At 58.1% G+C, this 22,998-nt stretch overlaps 6 protein-coding genes across 6 annotated transcripts; 1 reads left to right on the top strand and 5 right to left on the bottom strand.

Annotated features, from left to right (window-relative positions):
- Positions 1 to 93: 93 nt before the first annotated feature.
- SMC3 (Structural maintenance of chromosomes protein 3) lies at positions 94 to 3,938 on the top strand (the record flags this gene model as incomplete). The annotated part of the gene is made up of 5 exons (XM_066778813.1): positions 94 to 131; positions 181 to 340; positions 396 to 3,072; positions 3,159 to 3,575; positions 3,631 to 3,938. 5 exons carry the CDS (start codon positions 94 to 96, stop codon positions 3,936 to 3,938), a joined length of 3,600 nt encoding a protein of 1,199 aa, XP_066631250.1.
- A 1,943-nt stretch (positions 3,939 to 5,881) lies between these two features.
- On the bottom strand, positions 5,882 to 6,490 carry SLS55_007393 (uncharacterized protein; the record flags this gene model as incomplete). The annotated part of the gene is made up of 1 exon (XM_066778812.1): positions 5,882 to 6,490. The coding sequence occupies one exon, from the start codon at positions 6,488 to 6,490 to the stop codon at positions 5,882 to 5,884; it is 609 nt and encodes a 202-aa protein (XP_066631249.1).
- A 1,277-nt stretch (positions 6,491 to 7,767) lies between these two features.
- On the bottom strand, positions 7,768 to 8,337 carry SLS55_007392 (uncharacterized protein; the record flags this gene model as incomplete). The annotated part of the gene is given in 2 exon segments (XM_066778811.1): positions 7,768 to 8,310; positions 8,329 to 8,337. The coding sequence occupies 2 exon segments, from the start codon at positions 8,335 to 8,337 to the stop codon at positions 7,768 to 7,770; spliced, it is 552 nt and encodes a 183-aa protein (XP_066631248.1).
- Positions 8,338 to 11,708: 3,371 nt separating this feature from the next.
- Positions 11,709 to 12,590, bottom strand: SLS55_007391 (uncharacterized protein; the record flags this gene model as incomplete). Its single annotated transcript, XM_066778810.1, has 1 exon — positions 11,709 to 12,590. One exon carries the CDS (start codon positions 12,588 to 12,590, stop codon positions 11,709 to 11,711), a length of 882 nt encoding a protein of 293 aa, XP_066631247.1.
- Positions 12,591 to 18,600: 6,010 nt separating this feature from the next.
- SLS55_007390 (uncharacterized protein) lies at positions 18,601 to 19,989 on the bottom strand (the record flags this gene model as incomplete). Its single annotated transcript, XM_066778809.1, has 1 exon — positions 18,601 to 19,989. One exon carries the CDS (start codon positions 19,987 to 19,989, stop codon positions 18,601 to 18,603), a length of 1,389 nt encoding a protein of 462 aa, XP_066631246.1.
- Positions 19,990 to 22,005: 2,016 nt separating this feature from the next.
- Positions 22,006 to 22,986, bottom strand: SLS55_007389 (uncharacterized protein; the record flags this gene model as incomplete). The annotated part of the gene is made up of 1 exon (XM_066778808.1): positions 22,006 to 22,986. One exon carries the CDS (start codon positions 22,984 to 22,986, stop codon positions 22,006 to 22,008), a length of 981 nt encoding a protein of 326 aa, XP_066631245.1.
- Between the last annotated feature and the right edge of the window lie 12 nt (positions 22,987 to 22,998).

Below are 22,998 nucleotides of genomic sequence, written 5' to 3'. Positions count from 1 at the left end.
ACAACCCATCCCACGCGTCCCTCTTTTCACCCGTCGACGACTTTCCGGTCCAAGGCGCACGATACCCAGCACTCTCGCGCGGCGCGGCTCACCATGTACATCAAACAGATTATTATCCAAGGCTTCAAGAGGTGCGTCGGTCCTAGACAAACCGCGGCAGCGCGCTGATCCGTTTTGCAGCTACAAGGACCAGACGGTCATTGAGCCCTTTTCGCCCAAACACAATGTTATCGTCGGTCGCAACGGCTCGGGCAAGAGTAACTTCTTCGCCGCAATCCGCTTCGTCCTTAGCGATGCCTACACCCAGATGGGGCGCGAAGAGCGCCAGGCTCTTCTCCACGTAAGCCCGCACTCTGTCTTCTCAATAAAAGCATCGCAACTGACAATGCGCGCAGGAAGGTTCGGGTTCCGCCGTCATGTCGGCGTACGTGGAGGTCATCTTCGACAACAGCGACGACCGCTTCCCCACCGGAAAACCCGAGGTCATCCTCCGTCGTACGATTGGTCTCAAGAAGGACGAATACTCGCTTGACCGCAAGAACGCGACCAAGGCTGACGTCATGAACCTGCTGGAGTCGGCCGGTTTCTCGCGATCGAACCCGTACTACATTGTCCCGCAAGGCCGTGTCACCGCTTTGACGAACATGAAAGATGGCGAGAGGTTGAACTTGCTGAAGGAGGTTGCGGGTACCCAAGTGTACGAGGCGAGGAGAAGCGAGAGTTTGAAGATCATGCAAGAAACGGACAACAAGCGCTCGAAGATCGACGACCTGCTGGCTTACATCAGGGAGCGCCTTGGGGAGCTTGAGGAAGAGAAGGAGGAACTGAGAGCGTACCAAGAGAAGGACCGCGAGCGAAGATGCTTGGAATACACCATCTACCATCGCGAGCAGCAGGAGATCCAAAGGGTGCTGGAAACCATGGATGAGCAGAGACAGGCTGGCGTCGACGAGACCGACGATAACCGGGAGCGCTTCGTTCAGAACGAACAAGAGATTTCCCAGATCGATGCTGAGATTGCGGAGCTCAAGCAGCAGATCGAATTCCTCAAGGTCGACAAGCGCCAGTTGGAGGAGGAGCGGCGTGAGACTGCGCGTGATAGAGCCGCAGTTGAGTTGGAGGTGAACGAGCTCACGGATGGCCAGGCAGCCGCAAAGCAAGCCAAGAACCGTCACGATGCCGACCTACAGGAGGTTCAAAAGCAGATCAAGCAACGCGAGCAGGAGCTTGCGACGATTATGCCTGAATACAACCAACTGAAGGAGCAAGAAACCACAATCAGGACTCAACTCGCCGACTCCGAAGGCACCAGACAACGCTTGCTGGCCAAGCAAGGACGCCAGTCACAATTCCGGTCGAAGCGTGAGAGAGACGATTGGCTTCGGAAAGAAATTGACGAAGTCAATATCTCGTTGGCGACCCGCAAGGCCATCGCTATGCAGACTACAGAGGACATCGCTGAGTTGGAGACTGAAATTGGCCGTCTGGATACCGAGATTGCCAAACTACGCTCTAGCATCGAGAATCGCGGCGACAACATGCAGAATATCTCAGAAGAGGTACAGAAGGCGAAGGAAGAGCGCGACCAACTCTCGGACCAGCGAAAGGAGCTGTGGAGGGAAGAAGCCAAGCTTGATTCGGTGATCAGCAACGCTCAGCACGAACTCAGCCGTGCGGAAAGATTTCTGTCTCATATGATGGACCAGAACACTAGCCGTGGTCTAGCCGCCGTTCGGCGTATCAAACAGCAACAGAACCTTCAGGGCGTTTACGGCACTCTTGCAGAGCTTTTCGAGGTCCCTGACAGATACAAAACTGCTGTGGAAGTGACGGCTGGAGCCAGCTTATTCCATTACGTCGTCGACAATGAACAGACTGCAACAAAGGTCCTCGAAGTTCTACAGAAGGAGAAAGCTGGCCGTGTAACTTTCATGCCTCTCAACCGGCTGAGGTCAAAGCCAATCAACATTCCCAAGGCTAGCGATGCTCTGCATATGATCACTAAGCTTCAGTATGATCCGTTGTACGAGAACGCCTTCCAGCACGTCTTCGGTAAGACCATCATCTGCCCTAATCTGCAGGTTGCCGCACAATATGCCCGGAGTCACGCAGTCAGCGCTATCACGCCTGAGGGAGACCGCGCCGATAAGAAGGGTGCCTTGACGGGTGGTTTCCACGACCCCCGGAACTCCCGTATCGATGGTGTTCGTAACGTGGCCAAGTGGCGCCAGGAATACGAGACGCAGAGGACCCGCCAAGTAGAACTGCGGCGTCTGAATGAGCAGAAGGACCAGGAGATCACGCGCGCATATGGCGAACTCACGAAGATTCAGCAAAAACAGCAGCAACTGGAGAATAGTTATGGCCCAATGCGACAGGAACTCCGCGCGAAGATGACCGACTTGCAAAACAAGCGAGAGGCTCTTGAGTCAAAGCAGAGGTCAAGGGACAACATCGAAGCCAACGTCCGCGAGTTGGGAGAACAACAGGAGGCTTATGATTCCGAATTGACTTCCGACTTCAAGAAAGCTCTTTCTCGTGAAGAGGAGCAGCAGCTTGAGTCTCTGGCCGGACCTATCCAGGATCTGCGTCGGCAGCTTTCCAAACTCAGCACCAATCGTGCAGAACTTGAAGCACAGAAGACTACGCTGGAGTCTGAGCTTCGCGAGAACCTCCGTCTCCGGTTGGACCAGATCAATTCCCAGGGGTTTGAAGATGGCACGGATTCCGGTGGTGGCAGCTCTGTGAGGCTCAAGGACCGTCAGCGCGAGCTCAAGCGCATCAACAAGGCTCTTGAGACTGCTGAGAAGAGGTTGCAGGAAGCTGATCAAAACATTGATCAGACCAATTCTCAGCTTGCTGAGCTCGAGAAGACCAAGGCTGAGAAACAGACTGAGCAGGAGGAGGTGGCACGCGCTATTGAGCGTCACCAAAAACGAATGGAGAAGAGCATGGCCAAGAAGGCTTTGCTGAACAGCAAGAATCAGGAGTGCCAGAGGAATATTCGTGATTTGGGCGTGCTGCCGGAAGAGGCTTTCGAGAAGTACCAGAACATGGAATCCAACAAGGCAAGTTGACAAACCCATTTCAGAGTAGAGCACGGTTGGACTGACTTTTTGATCTGCAGGCACTGAAGCGTTTGCACAAGATCAACGAAGCGCTGAAGAAGTACTCACACGTCAACAAGAAGGCTTTCGAGCAGTACGCCAACTTTACCAAGCAACGGGACACCCTCATGAAACGTCGCTCAGAGCTTGATTCCAGCCAGAGGTCCATTGAAGAGCTGATTGAGGTGCTCGATCAGCGGAAGGACGAAGCAATCGAGCGTACTTTCAAGCAAGTGAGTCGTGAGTTCGCCAATGTCTTCGAGAAGCTCGTCCCGGCTGGCAAGGGTCGCTTGATCATCCAGCGTAAGAGTGATAGCCAAGCCCGTGCCGAACAAGAAGAGGAGGATAGTGAAGCGGAAGAGAGGAGGCAGAGCGTCGAAAACTACACTGGTGTTGGGATCAGTGTCAGTTTCAACTCGAAGCACGACGAGCAGCAAAGGATTCAGCAGTTGAGTGGTGGACAGAAGAGTAAGTCCACACCTTTCTCATCCTCTTCAACTGATTATCTGATGCGACTATCTAGGTTTGTGCGCCCTTGCTCTGGTCTTCGCCATCCAACAGTGCGACCCTGCGCCTTTCTACCTCTTCGATGAGATCGATGCCAATCTGGATGCTCAGTACCGCACGGCTGTGGCGCAGATGCTGCAGACGCTGTCGAACAACAATGAGGGTGGCGGTCAGTTCATCTGCACGACTTTCAGGCCGGAGATGGTCATGGTGGCGGAGAAGTGCTACGGTGTCAGCTACACGAACAAGACCAGTAGTATCGATGTCGTCGACCGCGACACTGCCATGAAGTTCATCGAAGGCCAACAGAAGCCGGGAGCTTGATAGGAAACCTCTGTTTCGAGAAAGGTGGAATGTGTTCTGTATCACTCGGGTATTTGGGATAGGCCATGGAAAGGGAGCCGGATCATCGATGGTCTTTTTTTCTTGCATCCGGTTGGGCGTTCATCTAGCGAGGTGTTGATGAGCGGGATTGCCGGGGACAGCGCAATCGCGCATGCCATACTGTAGCACCGGCAACTTACCCTTCTCCGGCACAAGTGGAGAATCCCTCCTAGCAATGCCTCGTCGGCTTCCTTTGCCGGCCACCAATCTTCATTGCCGCGAATTGGCCACTGTAGATAATGCACCCCACAAGTATTTCAGCCATTGTGGGACTAATAAGGTCGCGCATGTGCATACGCGGCAGGTTCCTGAAGAGTTCGAGGACGCGTGTTGCGCGTGTGAAGCGTTTATATTGAGATTCTGCTTCCTCTCCTACTTCGTCTGAGTTTCGAAAGCAGCCGGCCTGCAACAGGAAAGATGCATCTCTCCCTACATTCAGAAAGAACTTCAAAGCGAACCAACCGCCAGAATGACTGAGAAAAGACCCAACTTCCTCGTCATCGTCGCCGACGACTTGGATTTTCTGACTGCAGCTGCTTTGGCTCCCAGATTCAAACCCCGAACATCGACGCCCTAGTCCAGGATGCATCGGGAACACGCTTCACCAATTTCCACGTCGCGTCCATGTGCTCGCCGACGCATGGTCGATGCTCATGGTGAATCTGTCGCACGTGTCTTCTGCTTCGTTCTGCTTACACTTTCTTTCCCCCGGACTGGAACAGACAACCACATAGCCTGCAGAGGGCAGGTCGGCGGGTGGGAAGGTGGCGGGGGCGGTTTGTACGGTGATGGATGTTGTGCCGACGTTTTTTTGGAGCTGGCGGGGTTGAACCATCCGGGGACGGAGTATAAAAGGAGGGAAATTCCGCCGCTGCGGGGCGCGAGTTGGGAGGGCTTGATTGAGAAGGTAAAGAGACGACGGTTCATCCGCAGGATTGATCAATTGGAGGTGGAAGCTTATGTATGTGCCTTTTCCCAAGGGCCCGCAGCGCTGGGAGTTGAGGATCCGGGCGAGAGGGAAGACCTAAAGGAGAAGGAGCAGAAGATATTTGAGGAGTTGTTGGTGGAGTGGGAGAAGTATAAGAAGGAGGTCGGCGTGGTTGGGCTGGTAGGAGAGCTGGATGGGATTGCGCCGAAGTGGATCAGGTGGATTGGCAAGAAGAACATCCCGGAGCAGCTGGTCGGGAAGATTCCGATCTAGGATCGTTGCCTAGTATCATAGGTATAAATGCTGCATGTCGAATATTCCGGGCCAAAGCTGAGTCTTCAGCACCGGACGCAAACGTTTTACCACATTGTCTGACATTACTATGAGATGATGGTATGGACTCATGATTCTTTGCTTACCATACAAGGAACTTTTCTGACGCGCACATATGCACCGCGACGTCGGATGCTAGTGTAACCGTGAAGTGATGGAGACTTCGACAAAGTTGAAATGCGCCGATGAAAAGAAGTGGGGGTTACAATGAAGTTACTCTTACTCACACAGGACCCCGTTACACGGTGAGAGTGAACGCGGAGGTTATGGTTGTGGGGTGAAGCGCCCACTGGTTGATGGGAGGATGGTTGGTTGACGGTATATAAGCTCTACCAGCGGCTGTCTCTTTCGCTTGACAGCACAAAAATCTCATCAGTCGAGAGGTTTTTTACCACGGACTCATGTTTGCGGATCACATTCAAACCGTCAGGTTGTTGGTTCGGAACAGGGGTCGGTGGGGTTTTTTTTTGCTGTTTTGATGTACCCTCCATTATGAATGTATTTTGTGGGTGCCCTCGATTTCGCCAGTGGTGAGTGCATTATTATTGTTCTGGGCTGTATGTATGTACAAACAGCAACCGGTAATTCCAGGCCAACAATCGATTACAGGTCTAAATAAGAGCTAGCCTTTCTGTCCCCATGCGTATCCCCTCTCGATGCCATCTTCCACCTCACTGTTCCCCCTCACGCTTACACTGATCTCCGGCTTCTTCGCGATCGTCTGCAGCACGACGCAATACCTCTCCGTCAGCTTTCCCAGCTTCTCGATTTTGGCGTCGCCCTCCTCGCCGAGGTCACCGTCCAGTTGTACGTCGAAGCCGAGGCGGATGGCCTTGAAGCCAACGGGGGCCTCGCGGTCAACGCCCATGGTGCCGCGGAAGTCGAGGTCGCCCTCAGCGTGGACGGAGCCGCCGCTAAGCGGGATGGCGAGGGCGGTAGCGACGGCCTTGAGAGTGACGCCAGCGCAGGCGACCAGTGCCTCCAGCAGCATGTCGCCGCTGCACAGCTCGCCCGACACTGTAGGGTCTTCGCCGCCGGCGCGCGGGTGTAGCCCGGCGATCTTGGATTGTGCTTGAGAGACGGCGGCGCCCGTCGAGAGCTTGCAGGTTATGCTACTGCTGTCGAGCGTGCCGGATGACTTCAGCGTAACGAGAGCGGCGGACGGGTCGCTGCGGTAGGAATCCTTGAGAGGCGCTTGTTTGGCGCGAAGGGCGGCTGCGGCATCGGTCATGCTTGTGTGGAGTTGGAGATGGCGGCTCAATGGTCAATTGATGCGCTGGACCCTAATTGATAGAAACAAATTGTTGACGGGTGAAGTTGAGCAGGTGAGAGGATTGCGGGGGCGGGGAAGATGGAGAGGTCCAGTCAGGCAGTGCAGGCACAGGCACAGCAGCTACCCCGCAAGGGTCCAGCCAGTGCAGCCAGGGTGCAACTGCCCCGCCCTGTACATCCTGACGCCCGAAATCACGTTGTCGGCGCGCGGTGGCCTGATGTGGTGCATACTCAGTTTCACACGCCCAGGCCGCAGGATATATAGAACCAGGCAACCGGCTGGCTCGAGGTTCTTCAATCAATGCGCTCCATGTGCAACGAAACAGAAGCAAGCCGTCGCCCCAGGCCTCCCAAAACTACGCGAGCGGACATTACTCTGCCTCTCGACCGCCGCTGAGTGAAGAGTAAGCCGGCCGGAGGGAGGACCGGAGCACTGAGCACCGGCGCACGGGCCCACGTGAGACGTGCGTCATTGCCAGCTTCCAAGATTTCCGTCTCCACTCGCCATTTGCTCCCATCGTCTTTTGCTCTCCCATCTCCCCACCCACTCAACGATTACGACGTCTTCGATGCTTTTTCTTGCCCTCAGCAATGGCCTCCATCCCACCCACGGCCCCATCGGAACGCCCGCCCTCGCCCACGCTCCCGCTTCCGCGACCACCTCTACCCGCCAATGAGCGGCGCGCCGTGCACAGGGTCTAGCAACCACTGCTCCGACGATGCTGGCATATGCCTGTCGAGGTCTGGATCTGGATCCCACCGCCAGAGATATTACGTGAGAGTGCGACATGCCCGCCGCTCCACCACCCCCCGCCAGGGTGCGGAAAGTCCCAGCGACTGTACCTTCGTATTGCCGTCCTGCCGTGACTCGCCGCGGTTGCACAGCCTTTCGCTCAATATTGGCATCCTCACCCAACCTGCCGCTCTCACGCGCCTCACTCGCCGCAGACAACCAATTAAGATGACCGACTTGTCTTAAGATTGTCGCACTTGAGTTCTATCCCGTTAACCGTAGCCGATAATGTTGCTCCAAAGTTCCCGCCCATCTTGAACAGTACAGCAATGGCCCCAAACAATATACCACTCCTCATACAACTCCCGAGCATAACACCGCCTGATAACCCATAGCCAAAAGTCCGGACCCGGAAACCAACAAACTCCAGTAATCAATCCCTACGGTCGTCAGCCGAAGATCACTGCGCAGTCAAGGGCTTCCTTACCGCTGGGGTTGCACGTTCAATTCCTTCCGACAATGATCGACCGTGTGTCCACGATCTCCGTCGTTTCTCCCTGACCGCTTGTGACTCGGATCAGGGCAATCCGGATCTTGCACATGCCTTCCTGGCCAATGGAAAGGTCCGGGAAGTAGGCATATCCGACCACATCGTCCGCGTCGTTCTCGATTGGGTGGAAGGAGTCGAACAGTCTCGGCCCAGTCAAGGCGTCGGGGCCAACGGGCACGTAAGCCCCGTCGGCACCCCTGGCCACCACTGTGGCGACAGCCAGCAGGCGCCCGTCCTCGAGATCGCTGTCGGGAGCCCCGCGGGAGCGGCGGAGGCGAATGGTGACGGTGGTCCTGATGGGCTGGCCGGGACGGGCAGTGCCCGGAGGCTGTGCGGTAACCTCCATGGAGTATCCTGATGCGCCTGGGCGGCCCATTGAGTTCTGATCCCGACCGCGCGAGCTCAGATTGCGCATTCCAGCATTCTCGCCGTCGATCCGGATGCGCCGAGATCGCCCCACGTCTTCAACCACCCGGGCGCCGACATTGTCGTTCGTCTGCGTGCGGCGGGCAACGTGAGCCATTGTTCCGTCTGCGTTGTTGGAAGAGGAGGAGTTGAGGTCTGTGGTGGAGGTGCGTTCTGCGATGCGGCTTGAACGTCTTAAAAGGTTGGACGACGAGTTGGTCCCTTGTCTAGACGATGATCTAGTCGACACTCTGGACGAGGCACTGGCGTCGCTGATATTTCTTCTTCGACCTCTGCCTCTGCTGGGCATCTGACGGCACAGTGCTTCTGGAAGGAATTAGCAAAATGAAGAGACGGGCAACCAATGGCGACTGCATGCTGCTGTTTGAGGAGAGACTGGACGATGGCCCGCGCAAAAGAAAGTCTATCGTCGGAAAAAGAAGCAGTCCAGCCAGGCGCCGATGCGTCTCAGCCTCGGCGATCGAAGCCGCGAGGCTGCGCCCGAGCCAGACGATACAGCATCGGGACCGCAGCCAACGCCCGATGCAGCGCGGCAAAAGGATGGTCGGGGCGGGACGAGGCCGCCGGCGACGTCGAAAAAGGACGTCTTCGACAAATGACGATCCTTAATTTCACGGCGGGCAGGGCCCGCCATTGGCGCCGCCGGCGCTGCTGCAGCGGGGTTCGACGGCACGATGCGAAAGCGTGTTGGCCGCGGGGGCGATCAGCATTCCTGAGCCATGCGGGTGCTAGGCTGGCTGCGGCCACGAGCGCGCCGCCAACGGCCCAAGATGCAAGATTCGGGGCCAGTGCGAAGCGAGCAGTCTTGAAACGGCGTGCCGGATGAAGGGCCAAAGCCCGACGCCAGGGGAGGGGAGCGCGTGCATGCCCGGCGGCATCTTGCGTGCGCCGCATGCTCCCAAGACATGTCGCAATGGGCCGGGATGTGACAGGGCAGGTGCGTGTCTGAAGCGTAGCGAGATTGATTTGAGCTTACCTCTGCGTCGTCCCCCGGCTGCTCACCACAATCTTGCAGCCTTTCTCGCCTGTCCGCCAATACCCGTCGCCGTGGACCGCTGGCCGTGCGCCGATGAAGATTGATCGCGTCGGCCGCGGACGGGCTGCTTATCTGCTTTGTGCGACCACAGGTGCAAATGACGTCCGTCTTCACGCTCTCGACACGCGGTCCCACGTTACACCGGGAGATTCACGCCGTATGCGGGTCGCTTGCCGCTTCCACGGTTCTTTTGCGCGGTACCTGCAGGGGCCGCGGTGGCCTCGATCAGCTCGATGCGGACGGTGTCCGGGCCGGAGGTGCGTGGTGGGGCTCTGGGGCCTGGAGATCTGGAGCAAATATCAGCAACCTCTGCGAGGACAAGGCGGGACGACCCCCCGGACGAGCTGGTCCCCACACGGAATTGGGCAGCAGGACCCCAAGGAGCTAGCGCTGGGCGGAAGAGCGGGACCAACCTTAAGGCGCACGATTGCCGAGGGTGCAGTCTGCAGCGAGCCGTGAGAATGCGACTGGTCCCAGGCGGGCGAGAGGAGGGAGCTGTCGGCCGCGGAATCGATCTGCTGCTCTCCTGCTGCGGCTTCCCCGCGGCCGGCTTTATAGATGGTTCGGTCAGCTCTCGCAGACGACGCTGGCCGCCAAGGTGGTCGCCAGGCGCGCGCCCTTGCGCTATTGGACTCAGATGGTCAGGACAGCGATGGAACTTGAGGCGACACTTCTGCTCTGGTCGCGGCGTCTCGCCAGAATAGTCGCCTGCATGGCACGGCACGCTGCCACGATTGCGCATTGCTGCAGCTGGGGCGAGCCACGAGGCGCGTGGCGTGGAGCATGCAACCTCTTGCTGACCCCCTTCCGTGGCCGCGGGCCCGCCAGATCTTAGAGATCCGATGCAAGATGGAGAGTTCAAGAGGCTAGCGACCGCGAGGGCCCGCCGGGTTGGGCGATCGCGGAGCGCCACAGGGCCGCGCCGATCGCTCCGTGGCCTGGTGGCTGGGCCCAGCATGCCCGTCGTGCTGGAAACATGCGCCCCGGCTTCCTGGCTCGCACCGTGATACGAGGATTCCACCTGTGTCTCCAATGCTTCCAGCTCCACTCACGCCGGCCGTGCCGCGCCTGCACGCCTCTGCTTCTGGAAGGCGCCGCAAAAGCCCTGCACGCCTAACCCGCGCCATGTGCCCGTCACCACCACCCTTGCGCTCCCGGCAGCCTGTTCCTGGCCACCCACGCTCCTCCATTCCTCTTCGTACGGACGCCCCCCGCGCTGGCCAATCGTGCGCAAGCCTGCCTAACTCGGGCGTCTAGTGGTCTGGTCCCTCGTTACCCAAAGTATCCTCAATTGAAACTGTTTCATTCCGTCTCCAGCTCCTCTGCCATGGGTTCCCGGTTGGCGCTGCACCGCCAGAAGCCCTGCTTTCTTGCTAGGTGCCGCGGTCGATGCTGAGTTGCTGCAGAGCAATAAGGGCCAAGGGCCTCCGCTTCGCCTTGCGATTAGAGCATCATCAGGATACCCCTGCCGTCGGGCACCAACACCAGCACCTGCAGCATCGACTCTCTGCTGGAGAGAGCCGTCGAAGCCTCACTGGTTGCGCTGTCTCACCAACCGCGTCATCCATTGCCTACATCTGCGCCTGCAAGCCACGGACTCGGCCTCGCAGCCTACAGGAACGCCTGCCGCTGCAGCACCGGTCGCCGGGTTCCAAGATCTCACTTCCGCGCCGTAAACGATGATGCATTCTAGACCCCGTTAAGACATGCTACTAATATCCTACTGTCAACCACTACTGCGGCTCCACGTGACCTCTACCACCAAACACTCAGCTACCCCCGGCCTAACCACGAACGAAGAAGCAACTACCCGCTCTAGCGGCCGAGATGACAGTACCAAGAAAGATCTGCCCGCATATCAATCCCCCCACCTCCATCGCTTATCATAGCCACTCGCCGAACGATTCGCAAAAAGATAATGGCTGCAGATGCCGTCACCACTGTTGCTTCCACGGTCCTGAACACACTAGCCACGGCCCGTCTTGCCGCCGTGCAGCTAGTCGGAGTGATTCAATGCAAGACAACAGTGGCGGATGCAAGCGAGGCCCTCAGGCCTCCGGCATTGCTGCGAGCCCACGCCCGAGGTCCACATCCCGCACACGGCACAATCTAGGGATCCCTGCCGTCAAAAGACACAGCATCGTATCCAACAGGAAGAGCATTTCATCGATGGAAAGCAGATCGTGATCTGTCGCGTCGGTCGAAAGAAGTCGGTCGGCGCCTCCGACTCCTGCATCGAAGGCCTTGTTGCTGCCTCTCAAGTTCTGGGCCTCGTTGATGACGATGAATCCAAATCGACTGGGGGCAGCACAGCCACTCCGGGCTTGCGCATTAACAAACTAGAAAACCAAACCATGTCAGTCTCTTGCACCAGACGCTTGGGGAAATAGTGCTGCTCACTTGTATGGCCCTAGCCTCTCCCGTACCCTTGTTCACGTAGAAAAGTAGCGCTGCTCAATCTCGGAATCCACAGCACCCTCACCCTCCTCGACGACCGTAAACAGGTCATGGTCCGGCGCCCTCCACGAATGGCGGTGCTTCCTCCTCTTCCTCATCCTCCCGTCAACCAGGTCCTGAGCCCTGCCCTTGGTCGGCTCGCGCACGATGGTCCTGTACGGTTCCGTCGGCTCAGGGCCAGGCCTCTGCGGCTTCCTCACATGCATCGGCGTGGAGCCCTCCTCGCTCATGTAGCCCTCGTCCGTCACCGCCACTTCGTCGTTTCGTCTCTTCCGCTGCTCCTGCCCATCCCCCTTCCACCTCTCTTCCTCCTCCTCCGCCGCCGCCGCGGCTCGGTACTTGGCGATGTACTTGGCCCATCGCCTTGCCAACTTGCTCCTCAACTTGTCGTCCTCTCTCCTTCTCGTCTCGTCGGCGTCCCACTCGCCTCCGGCGACGTCGTCGTCCTCGTCGGTCGCACTGTCGTCGGAGGGGATGATGCCGGCGCTGAAGGAGAGCTCGTCGTAGGGGTCGTCCTCGTCGCTCATCGGGCTCAAGAAGTGGGCGAATGGGTCGTCGTCGATGTCTGGGAGCGACGACGACGGCTGCTGCTCCAGCGGCGACGGCTGCTCCGGCGGCGTCGGCGGCGACACCGTGACGTAGGGTGTCGGCGGTCTTTGCGACACGGCCGACGATGAAGAGGAGGAGGGGCCGAAGGGGGTGGTGGAGGCGGCGGCCGCGCGCTTCTTCGAGCCGGAGGGGCTGAGGTGGAAGTGCACGGGTGCGACGGCGAGGAGGTGGCGCGTTGAGAAGGGCGGCCACGAGTGCCGGCGGCTGTGGTGTTGTTGTTGTTGGGATGATGCCTTTCGTGTGGGCATTGTGGTGGTTGCGTTTCCTTCCGGCTCTTCTTGCTCCGAGGTAGGTTGTTGCTGCGGCGGGTTTGCGTCACCCGCCGTCGGTACGGTAAGCGACTGTTGTCTTCCTTTTTTCCCTTTGGCTCCTTTCGTCCTCTTCTCTTTCGTCTTCCTTAGCAAGCCGCTGGTTTCGCTTGTTGTTCCCTTTTCTCTTCTCCTCAAACGACTGAAGGGCCAGCAGCCGCGCAGGTGTTGGTACGCCAGCTGGATCAAAGAATGGTGGAGGTGTCGCGTCGTGAGGTTAGGCACGACAAGACGGTCCCAGGTTTGTATGAAATACAACAAAAAGAAATATCCAGCTCGGGGCGGATAACGGGCGATCTTCAGCTTATTTGGGGGGGAGAGGGGCGGGGGCCGAGGGTGGGCGGGACTATATGTACGGTGTAGGGCGGCGCAGAAGATGACGATAGGTGGTGGATGACTGGACTTTCCTCACACACCCACCCACCCACACACACCCATGTGCGCAGCGCCCGCAACACCCAACTACGAGGCACACTCACACAGTCACTCACACACACCGCACCCCAGCCACCACCCCCGGCTAGCACGGGCGGGCGCGGGCGTAGATCGCGGGTAAATCAAGGCATCAATAGAAATTAAGAAGTACGATCGCGCGCTTTCGCATTTCATCGATCCCCCCGTCGCCTCATTGCCCATCATCCGTCGGCCTGACTTGGGCGGCTGTGTGATTAATGTTGGGTGGGGCAAACAAAAAAGAGCAACACGCACTAAGTCACAGCCACACGGCGGGCGGCCACAACACGCGTAGGCGAGGATGGATGATGGGCTACGCGTATGAGTCCTTGCAACCAAAAGTGCGCAGGTGCTTGGTGGACACGGCGCGGTTGGGCGAGTGACCAGCTGCTAGCCCGGCTGCTAAGCTCCAAGCTAGCATCATGCGGCTCTTTTAGGGCCGTGGATGTTGCCGAATATGCAGGGGTTTGTTCGTTCTCTCTCTCGCTGTGGCGCGTGGGCCCGCCGCCGCCGCCTCCTCCTCTATCCTTTCCCTCCTACTACCTGATGATCCGGCGTATTGGGCTGGGCTCAGCGGGCGCCAGTCCCTCCCAGAACAACTAACGACGCCTCGCTTGTTAATTTTTCCCGCTCTTTGCGGCTACACTTTATTTTTTCTCTTCTTCTCTTTCTCAAATCCACCCTTCGGAACGAAGCGGAGGCGCTAGCGATGGAAGGAATATGGATTGCTATGGGCAACGAGCCTTGTCGGCTTGGGCCGAAGCGGGGATGCGAAGAAAAAAAAAGGGCTATGGCCATGGTACGTTTGAGCCTTGGTTTACGTGTGTTTATTTTTAATTCTTGGCTTTTCACTCGCTCTCCATGCGACTCTGGGACTAGGTCTTTGGGTTGCGGTGAGGACGACGTTAATGGGCGGTAAGTAGTAGTAAGCCAGGATACCGCGGCGGTGTGGCGACCTTCCTTCTCACGCCCCGTCCGGGACGGAAACAATACTTTTTTTTCATTGGAAAGGCAATAGCGCTATCACACTTCCTTCCCGAAAATGGGTTTGCTCTCAGCTATGCCATGGTGGTTGCTAATATTCAAAGGGTGGGACTTGGGTGGGTAAGGGCGGAGCGCTCGGTTGTGAAGGGGAGGAGGCGCGGCGTAGACGTGATGCGTGCATCCCATCATGTGAGGCGCCGATGGCGGGCTTGTGGCAGCTTATGCGACAGGCTAGCGCTGGGCAGCAGACTTACGGCGATACGTCTCCTCCGCCGGGGAGAAACGGAGGAGGGGGGAGGAGAGTGACGATGATAATCTAGCAGCGGTCAGGGCGACCATGTTCGACTCGATCGAGAGATCTCGTCCATGGCGGTGTCTTTGCGCGGCCATGCTGCATTTCCCCATATTCGACCGCATGTCCAGTTTAAGCGGAGAAGGTTTCGGGTTGCATGCAACGTCCCTGGCGCGTGTGCGGAGTGGCGAGCGCACGCAGGGGAAGAGGGTGTCTGCAGCGGGTGCGGCCTATCAGGGCGTGGCGGCAGTGCTGCAGGCGCGTTGTGCGCGTCCTGCGCGTAATGCATGGAGAGCGGCGGAGGGTGGGCAGCGCGGGCGTATGACTCGGCAACAGCGCTCGGAGCGGGCGGGTGAGGGGTGGGAGGGTGTGTGGGTTTGCTCTGAGGGTGTGCGGTCGTGAGGTCAGATGGCAGCGCGCGAGTCAGGGTCCAGCTGCCTTCCCCGCTGTCACAGTCTGCGATGCCTGAAGATCGCGGCCGATCTTGCACCCACGGCCAGTCACCTCGCCGCACCCTCTCTGCAAACCCGCATGCGGATCCTCTCGGGTATGCACGCCGGCTGCAGGTCGCGACGCTGCCGCCACCGCCTCCCTTGCCCTCTTGGGCCATCTTCTCGCTCACTCCTCACCCTCCGCCTCGCCCTCTTGCCTAAACCGGGCAGAGACTGTCTTGCGGTCGGTCACGGAACACAACATCATCCCGATGAAACAGGCACGGTGCTACCGCGCAATTCGTTTCTCTCCGCGCGCCTCATCCACCAGACGCCGCTGATGCTTGCACCGAGCCCAGGACGACTGTGAGGCGGAGCATGACAACCCCGGCTGATAATGAGGCTTTGCGCCCCTGTTGCTTTTTCTTTAGTCATGCCCGCCCAGGCCGCGCTTCCGTTATTTCCGTGTCCCCAGCCTCGTTTGTGCCCGTCATTCCTTCACGCGTTCGCCAGGCCTGAGACAGCTCCAAGGACGCGGAGCGAGAGGAAAGACCACACTGTCGGTTGCCCCGCGGACGACACATTGCGTCATCGATTGCCCCGGCTGCAGCTGCAGCTGCAGGTTTCTGCCTCGAGTCGTTCCAGGTTCGTTCACCGCTGACTGCCAGATGTGAGCAGTAAGTTACCTGGTGACCTTACCGTCGTACATGAAAGCTGCAAGCAGCCGCCCCTGTGGCTCTAACAACCCAAGGTTACCTCACCCCGGCTCTATGCGCCCGCCTTCCGCGCCTGCACCAGATGCCTCGCTGCCTTGCTACCTCGTTGCCTTGCGCTGTTATTTTTTTTTATCCTTTTGCTTTTCCCCTCAACATCTTGAATCCTTCTTTCTTTCCTTGCTCGCTTCCATTCCCTTCCGGAATTCTCGCGTCAGCCACCCACACCAGCGAGCTTGAACTGTCGCCACCGTTGACGAGAGCCACAGCCCTCTTCGTATCCTGTCCCTTCTGCCTGCCCCATTCCTCCTGACCGGCAACGCCCCATGAGGCTGATTTTCTTCCTCTATTGCAATATCCGTCACTGTCGCAGGCTTCCAAAACACGCAAACCGCCTCGCCACCTGCTCAGTCATCAATATTGACACTGCCTCTCACGCTACACTCAGGCAACAACATTCCCGCATTTGTATTCGTTTCTCACTGTCGCCGTTTATTGATGGTGTGCAAAGTCAGAGCAGCGGTGTGACTGGCGCAGCACTCAACCCTCTGCTCAGCCCTGCCCCCATCACCCCCGCACACATCACACAACTAACCAAATCCGCACCCACATATTCTCTTAGTGCGGCTCCACCTCAGCCGATGAACCGCCCCTGCTCGTTTAGGAAATCACACCTCCTGTCCCCCATCCAATAGATTGGCCGGGGTCTTACGTGAGAGCGAACCGGCGAATGTAAGGCGGAGGCGTCCGGCGGCGCTCTTTCCATCCATCACTTTCCACGCTGTGAGAAATGTGGCTGCTCATGGCGGTGGTCTAGACCACCGTCGATCTTGCTGGCAAGTTGTTCCGCCGCTCTTTCGAAATCATGGCATACGGATCGTTCAAAGGCACGCCGGGGCCGTGTTCCCAACCCCTGCACGAATCAGAAAAGTCGTATATTTTGGCTGGACCGGCTGCAAGTGGGCTCCGGAAAAGAAACCAAGTAACACATTTGCTTCGCGGCCTGTGACAGACGCCAGCTTGCCCGCAGTCGGCATTGGCTGCCGCAAGGCTGGGGCCGGGTACAATGCATGGCGCCAGCAGCGTAACGAGCCGCCGATACGATGGGGGAGGTCGAAAAGCAAGGCTTACTACCCATCTGGCCGTAGAGCCCCGGGGGGTTGTTCCTGCGTCGACAGGCGCGCGTGTGTGTGTGTGCATCGTACATACATGCACGTTGACAGCATGCATGTATGTACGCGACCACGGATCAGCACGGGCGGACAGCAGGGTAGGTAGATAGATTGGAATGGGCGGGCGGACCCTGTTGATCTACATACCTGGCTACCGGGATTCCAGTCCAGCAGTGTCGTGGAAAATGGCGTGACACTGACGAGTCCCACCATCCAGGTAGGGTCTGCCCTGCATCTGTTAGTCCGTGTCTCTTTCGTTGCATTATCGCTGGGCGACCATGCCGTTCTTTAGTCCGTTGCCGTACCTGACTACCGCGGCCTCGGTACTGTAGCCAGCCGCGGCGACGGGACGTTCTAGAATCTGTCTCATATTGTTAAATCTCTTTTTTTCTTCTTGGTGCTCGATTCTGCGCGCACAAGGAACGTCTGAGGAAAAAGATTCCGACGATTCCCACTGAGAAGAAGCCGAATCCATCACGTCTTTGGCCTTGTCCTTCCATGCCCTCTCTTCCCTGCAAAGAGGCGAAGTCCAAAGAAAGGAAAAAGTAAAAAAAGAGAAGAAGAAGCCAGTGGTGTCGCAAGGCCTCCTCATTCTTTCCTTCTACCAAGGTTCCCTCCCCTCCCCCAACCCCAATCGCCATCTATGTATGTACGTACCCGCCCTGCCTTACTCTTTTCAACGAGAAGAAGGGTAACCTTACACCGCTTATTTCTCCTTGTCCCCGTCTCTACCCACACGGAAGCTAAGGAAGGGTTTTTCTTTGTCTCACCTGTATGAGCGGCAGGCAGAGCTGGGGTTTGATGTGGGGGGGTCTTGGGAAGTCCTTGTACGTATGTATGTATGTACGTGCCCTTCAGCACTGACTCTGACCATGTGGCGTGAGAGCGTAAGTGTGTAACGGCTCAGCCTCTCTTTCCATCTACCTCTTTTTCCTCTTTCTCTCTCTCTTTCGTCCTTCCTCCGTGCGAACGGTTCGACCAATGGACGTGGCCTCCAAACGGCGATCTTCACCGCCAGTGAGACAAGCGCATGAGTGAAACCTGCTGGAAGAGAAGAAGAAAAAAAGAATGGAAAGAGAGAGAAAACGGTCTTAGGCGTTGGAAGGACAGGGCCATGCATGTACCAGGGAGCAAGCAGAAGGAAGGACGGACCCTGTCGCGTTGCTCTCGGATGAACCGAGTTCTTGGATCCTTGGCTCGGGTTTTCCTTCTCCCTGCCTGCCTCTTTTTTCCTTTTTCTCATCTCTTGTATCTTGTGACATGAGGTGCGTGATCGTCCCGTGTTGTGTCTTACAACTTCCCTGTTCCTTCCTTCTTTTCCGTTCTGTGGTGGTGGCGGTTGGAGCGGGGGATATCTTGCATTGCAGCATGGAGGGAGGAAGCATTCGGGGCATACACCAAGGCGGAGAGTTATCCTGTGACTGCTTGGTTGTTGCGGAGGAGTTGTGGTTTCTTTTCGTCCCTCTTTTTCTTTGTTTTGAGGGGGAAGGACGTTAGATCCACGATTCGCACGTGTCCCCCGTCACTTCGTCGGTTGCATTTGCATTGCATTTGCATTACATTTGCGCTAGAATATCTACAATGCTCATGGTATCCCTTCCTTCATACCATTACCCATCTACTTCGTGTGTTGATCATCCCGATCGTAAACCCATCATCCCGGTTCGAACGACGAAACCAGGTAGAACCCTGAACGCCCGCTTGCTAGCCATTGCCTTCCAAAAACCCCGGACCTCGAGAGCAAGGTATCTCAGTCGTCCATCATCATTATGTACGTGAAAAGTGGGAAAATCAAGAAAAAGAGAGATGAAAAAAACAAAACAATCTGGAGAAAGGTTCCCCCCAAATTTGACACTGATCATTAGCAATGATCAAACACCGAGCGCCTCTACAACCAGTCAAGCTCTACTCCGAGTCGCTCAAGCTATCCCTCCTGTTGCGGCGCGCGGTCCGCCTGTAGCCGTCCATGACGTTGCGACCCCTGCGGCCAGGGGCACCGACCTGGCTGATGCTCTCGTCGGGCAAGATGGTCGGGGGCGCGGCGGGACCGCTGAGGCCGGGGATGTGGTGCGAGTAGACCTTGGTGCCAGTGTCGCTCTCAGTGACACTGCTGCCAAGGTCGTGGCGCGAGCCGCCGCGGGAACGGCTGTGGTGACGGCTACTGCTGCCTTGCTTGCGCGGGCTGCTGTTGCTCTGGCGACGGATGTGAGACTGGCTGCGCGTACGCGATTGACTGCGCGTGTGGGATTGGCTGCGGCGGGACGAGTTGCGGTGGTGTTGGCGAGGGGAAGACGACGGTGCGTCGTATGAACGGGCAGCGGGCGTGGGACGGGCAATGTTAGCCTCGGCATTGGGGCGGTAGGACGAGTAGTAGGAGTCGTCATTGTTGGTGTAGACATCCGTGTACGCATCCTCGGTCGCCGTGTAGCCGCCCGTGTAGCTCGTCGCCTCGGTGAACTCGGTCATCTCGTCATCGTAGCGGCGGTGGGTGCGGCGCTCGGGCGAGTCGGGCGCGGCGGGAGAGTAGGAGCGGTCGGTCTTGCCCTTGCCCTTCTTCATCTCCTTGGCCTTGGCCTTCTCGCGCTTCTTGTTCTCGGCCAGCTTGGCCTTTTGCACTTTGGCGGCCTCCTTTTGCGCCTTGCGGAGCTCCTTCTCGCGTGCTTCGGCTTCCTTCTTGGCGGTCTTCCTGTCCTTGGGCTTGGTGTCCTTGACGAGAGGGCGTTGAGAAAGCTCAGAGCCAAGTTCAGAGGGTTCAGTGTTGGTGTAGTCGTAGTGCGTGCCGTCGGGAGCGCGATTGATGCCACCGACACGAGCGGGCTTTTCGTGGCGGTAGTCGGCGAGCTCAGGGTCTCTGTCCTTGCGGCGCTTCTTGCGGCCATCTCCGCCTCTGATGCCTTCGCCAGCCCTGCGCTGCTGCTCTTCCTTCTCGTCAACCATGGAAGTAGTGTCGCTGTAGCCAACGCTGGTCGGGGCGCCGTAGGTGCCGCCGTGCACGACGCTGCCACCGCCCAGTCTGGTGCTCTTGGTCGCGTTGGACAGCGTGCGGCCATCAGGACCCTTGCGGCGCAGGACAGTGCTCTTGTAGTCGTCCCAGTCTTCCTTGCCACGCCACTTGAAGCCACCGTTCTTGGCCCAGAAGAAGAACCAGATGGAGCCGAGGACCATGCCGGCACCAATCAGTGCGAACAGGGCGAGGAAGCCTTGGTTGTTGAAGTCGGTGGCCGGGCGCGCGCCTGAACCGAATTCAACCGACTTCGTTGCGCGTTTGGCCACTTCATGAACGGTGGCTTCCATGCTGGAGGACGCGGAGGTTGCTGCATGGCTGTCGGGCGAGGCCCCGCGGCGGAGCAACGCGTTAAGGAGATGCGGGAGCGGCGCCATGGTTTTTCTTTTTTCTATGCGGTGATGTGATGTCGAGTAGTTGGAGGTGCCTCGAGGCTGAGCCGCAGCTCGAAGGTAGGGCGGGTTGTTGCGTTCAGCACGATAGCGCGGTCGAGGTAAGGCGGTCAAGTAAACAAAGCTCAGACGATACCCGGTCTGCGGCTCGCACGTGGAGAAGCAGAGCAGAATGTGAGAATTTGGGGTAGAAGAGGCAGACTAGCCTGTGAGTAAGGGCGAAGAATGCAGGCAAAAGTCTGGGGTCCAACTCGGCGGCGGGCGTGGATAACTGTGGTTGCGGGTGGCTGGTGGAGCGCGGATATCGGGAGGCTGGGGATGGCTGGCGCTGCCCTGATCTGATGACGCGCTGTTTACCCGCGTCACCGCGTTCCCCCGTCAACCCCCCGCGACCGCGAAACCAAAGTCGTGGCCGCATCGCACCCTCATGCCGTGCCTCGGACATCCCTGATTGATCAGCCATCCAGGGACGTTGTGCGAATCGTTCCAAATGTTTTCACCCCCGTGTGACTTGCGACGAGAACAGCGGCGTGGGGAACTCCCTAATCGATCCGCATACGGCCTGTCTTTATATATTTGCGAATCTGAGCCACCCGAGTAACTCATGCGCTCAGTTATCCATTTGGCTTCCTGTTGTAAGGTTCGCGTCAAGGGGAGCTTGCAATAACATACAACGACCGTGACAGTGGCCTCTAAGTATGGCTCTGGACCGGACGAATCCTGCGGACCAACTTCGGACGTGTCTGGACCTGCTGCCTAGCCAGCGTCCAGGCATTTAAAGTTACTGGTGTTGCTGCACACACTCTTCCTGTCTTCGCGCGCCCTAGTGTCAAATGACTCGACCAATTAGGCACTGGGCTGCATTGGGTTATACGCACTACCCTACTATAACCTCACATCATTGATCAACACAACCCCACGCCGCAAATCATAAAGCAATCACCGTTACAAGACGATCATAATCAACCGCAACCACGGCCGCGGGACCCAAGCAGCACCGCCTTGCATCCCGTAGAGAATTCCAATAGAAAAATAAAACCAAAAGCCATGTCGGCCGCCGTCACCACCGTCTTCAACACAACCGAGCTCCTGGAGCTCATCCTCCTCTCGCTCGACCCCCGCACCCTCCTCACCGCCGCCACCCGCGTCAACCGCCGCTTCCACGACACGCTCCGCGCGTCGCTGCCGCTGCGCCGCGCACTGTTCCTCACGCCCGCGGCCGACCGCGGCCCGCTGCTGCCGCTGAACGAGCCGGGCACGGCGACGGCCAACCGCTGCGCGCCCGACGCGCTGCCGCGCGCGCTGGTGCCCGTCGCCAACGACTTCCTCGCCCGCAAGTTCCGGCTGGGCCGCTACGACGAGCCGGACGCGGACCACGACGGCGGGTACATGCCGATGGTGGCGATGAAGGCGTTGGAGGAGATGAGCGAGGGGTGGAAGAGGCAGGAGGAGGAGCTGCGGCGGCGGCAGACGCGGATCAAGGCGACGGGTACGGCGGCGGCGGCGGCGGCGGTGTCGGAGGAAGGAGAGGGAGACGGAAATTCGGTGATCGACGTCGCGGCGGCGACGCCGACGTGGAGACGGATGCTTATCTCCCAGCCGCCTCCCAGGAGGGTCGAGGTTGTAATTTACGGGACGAGCATGTTTCAGAGCGTCAAGGCGTGGGTGGAGTGCGAGGAAGGCGTGACGTTGGGATTGCTATACGACAAGTGCCAGGAGCTGAGTTATGGAAGGAGCTGGAGCAGGAGAGCTGTGGGATGGTTCTTCGAGCTGTGATGGGCGGGTGGGCGAGGCAGTTAGGTTACGGCCGGACGACTGTGGGACTAGATGAAACAGCGGGAACGGAGTGGTGGCCTTGAAGCCGGAAGCTTCAGATTTCAGGTAATTATTTTTGTTACAGCAGCTACAGGCGTTTTACACAAGGCCGCTGAGGGCAACAATCTTTCCACCCTCGGTATATGTGCCGTTGATCGGGGCGGCCAGACCACCGCCAGTGGTCACGTAGAGGACGCTGCTGTCCTGGCTGGTCTTTCCAAACATGGCTGATGTGGCGCCCTCAACGAGAGTGGAGGTGAGAGATCCGGCGACGACCTCGACCGAACCAGCAGTCGTGATCTTGAGGATCTCGTTCTCGAAACCGTTCGCGGCGTAAGCAACAGCCTGGTCGGTGATGGCAAAGTCGTCGGCGTAAGCGTTTGTGGCGAGGGTCTCGTAGGGGCCGGTGGGCTTTCCGGTGGTCGAATCGATGGCAACGCGGCAGAAGAGCTTTGCGAAGAGGTTCTGGTAGTAAAGGTAGCCACCAAGGATCCTGATGCCGTTGACACCAATGGGGATCGAGGCGTTCGACGGAGGCTTCATGGTCGCGTCGTCAAGCACAAGCTCGTACTCGCCGGTTGCGATGTCAACGCGGTAGACAACACCGGCCTGCGAGTCGGAAACGAGCACTGAGTTGGAGTTCAGGGTGGTCATGCCATTCAGGAACTCGGCTTCAGGGAGGTCCGCAATCTTCTTGACCCCGGTCTCGCTGCCGCTGAGGTCGACCTGGTAGACGCCGAACGAGTCCTGGGTGGCAGCGAAGGTGGAAAGGGAGAAGTTGCCGGTGACGACGGTGAAGACATCGGTAGAGATCTCGGCGATACCGAAGACACTGGTGACACCAGAGAAGCGGTAGACCAGCGAAGGAGAGGAGCCGTTGCCGTTGGGGTCGATTTGGTAGATCTCAGGGCGGTCGACCAGGTCGACGAGGAGGTTGCCATTCTGGCGGATGGCAAGGTTCTCAACCCATGTACCATCCTCGAACTGATAGACCATGCGCGAGCTAGTCTCCCTAGCGCACAGGTTGGAAGAGGCCGCAGCCGTAGAGAGAAGAGCGGAAAGAACAGCGAAGGACTTCATTTTGATAGAATC

This window comes from Diplodia seriata (genome assembly GCF_021436955.1).
Source record: "Diplodia seriata strain FDS-637 chromosome Unknown scaffold_7, whole genome shotgun sequence".
NCBI lineage: Eukaryota > Fungi > Ascomycota > Dothideomycetes > Botryosphaeriales > Botryosphaeriaceae > Diplodia > Diplodia seriata.
This window is presented reverse-complemented; position numbering and strand designations above follow the sequence as displayed.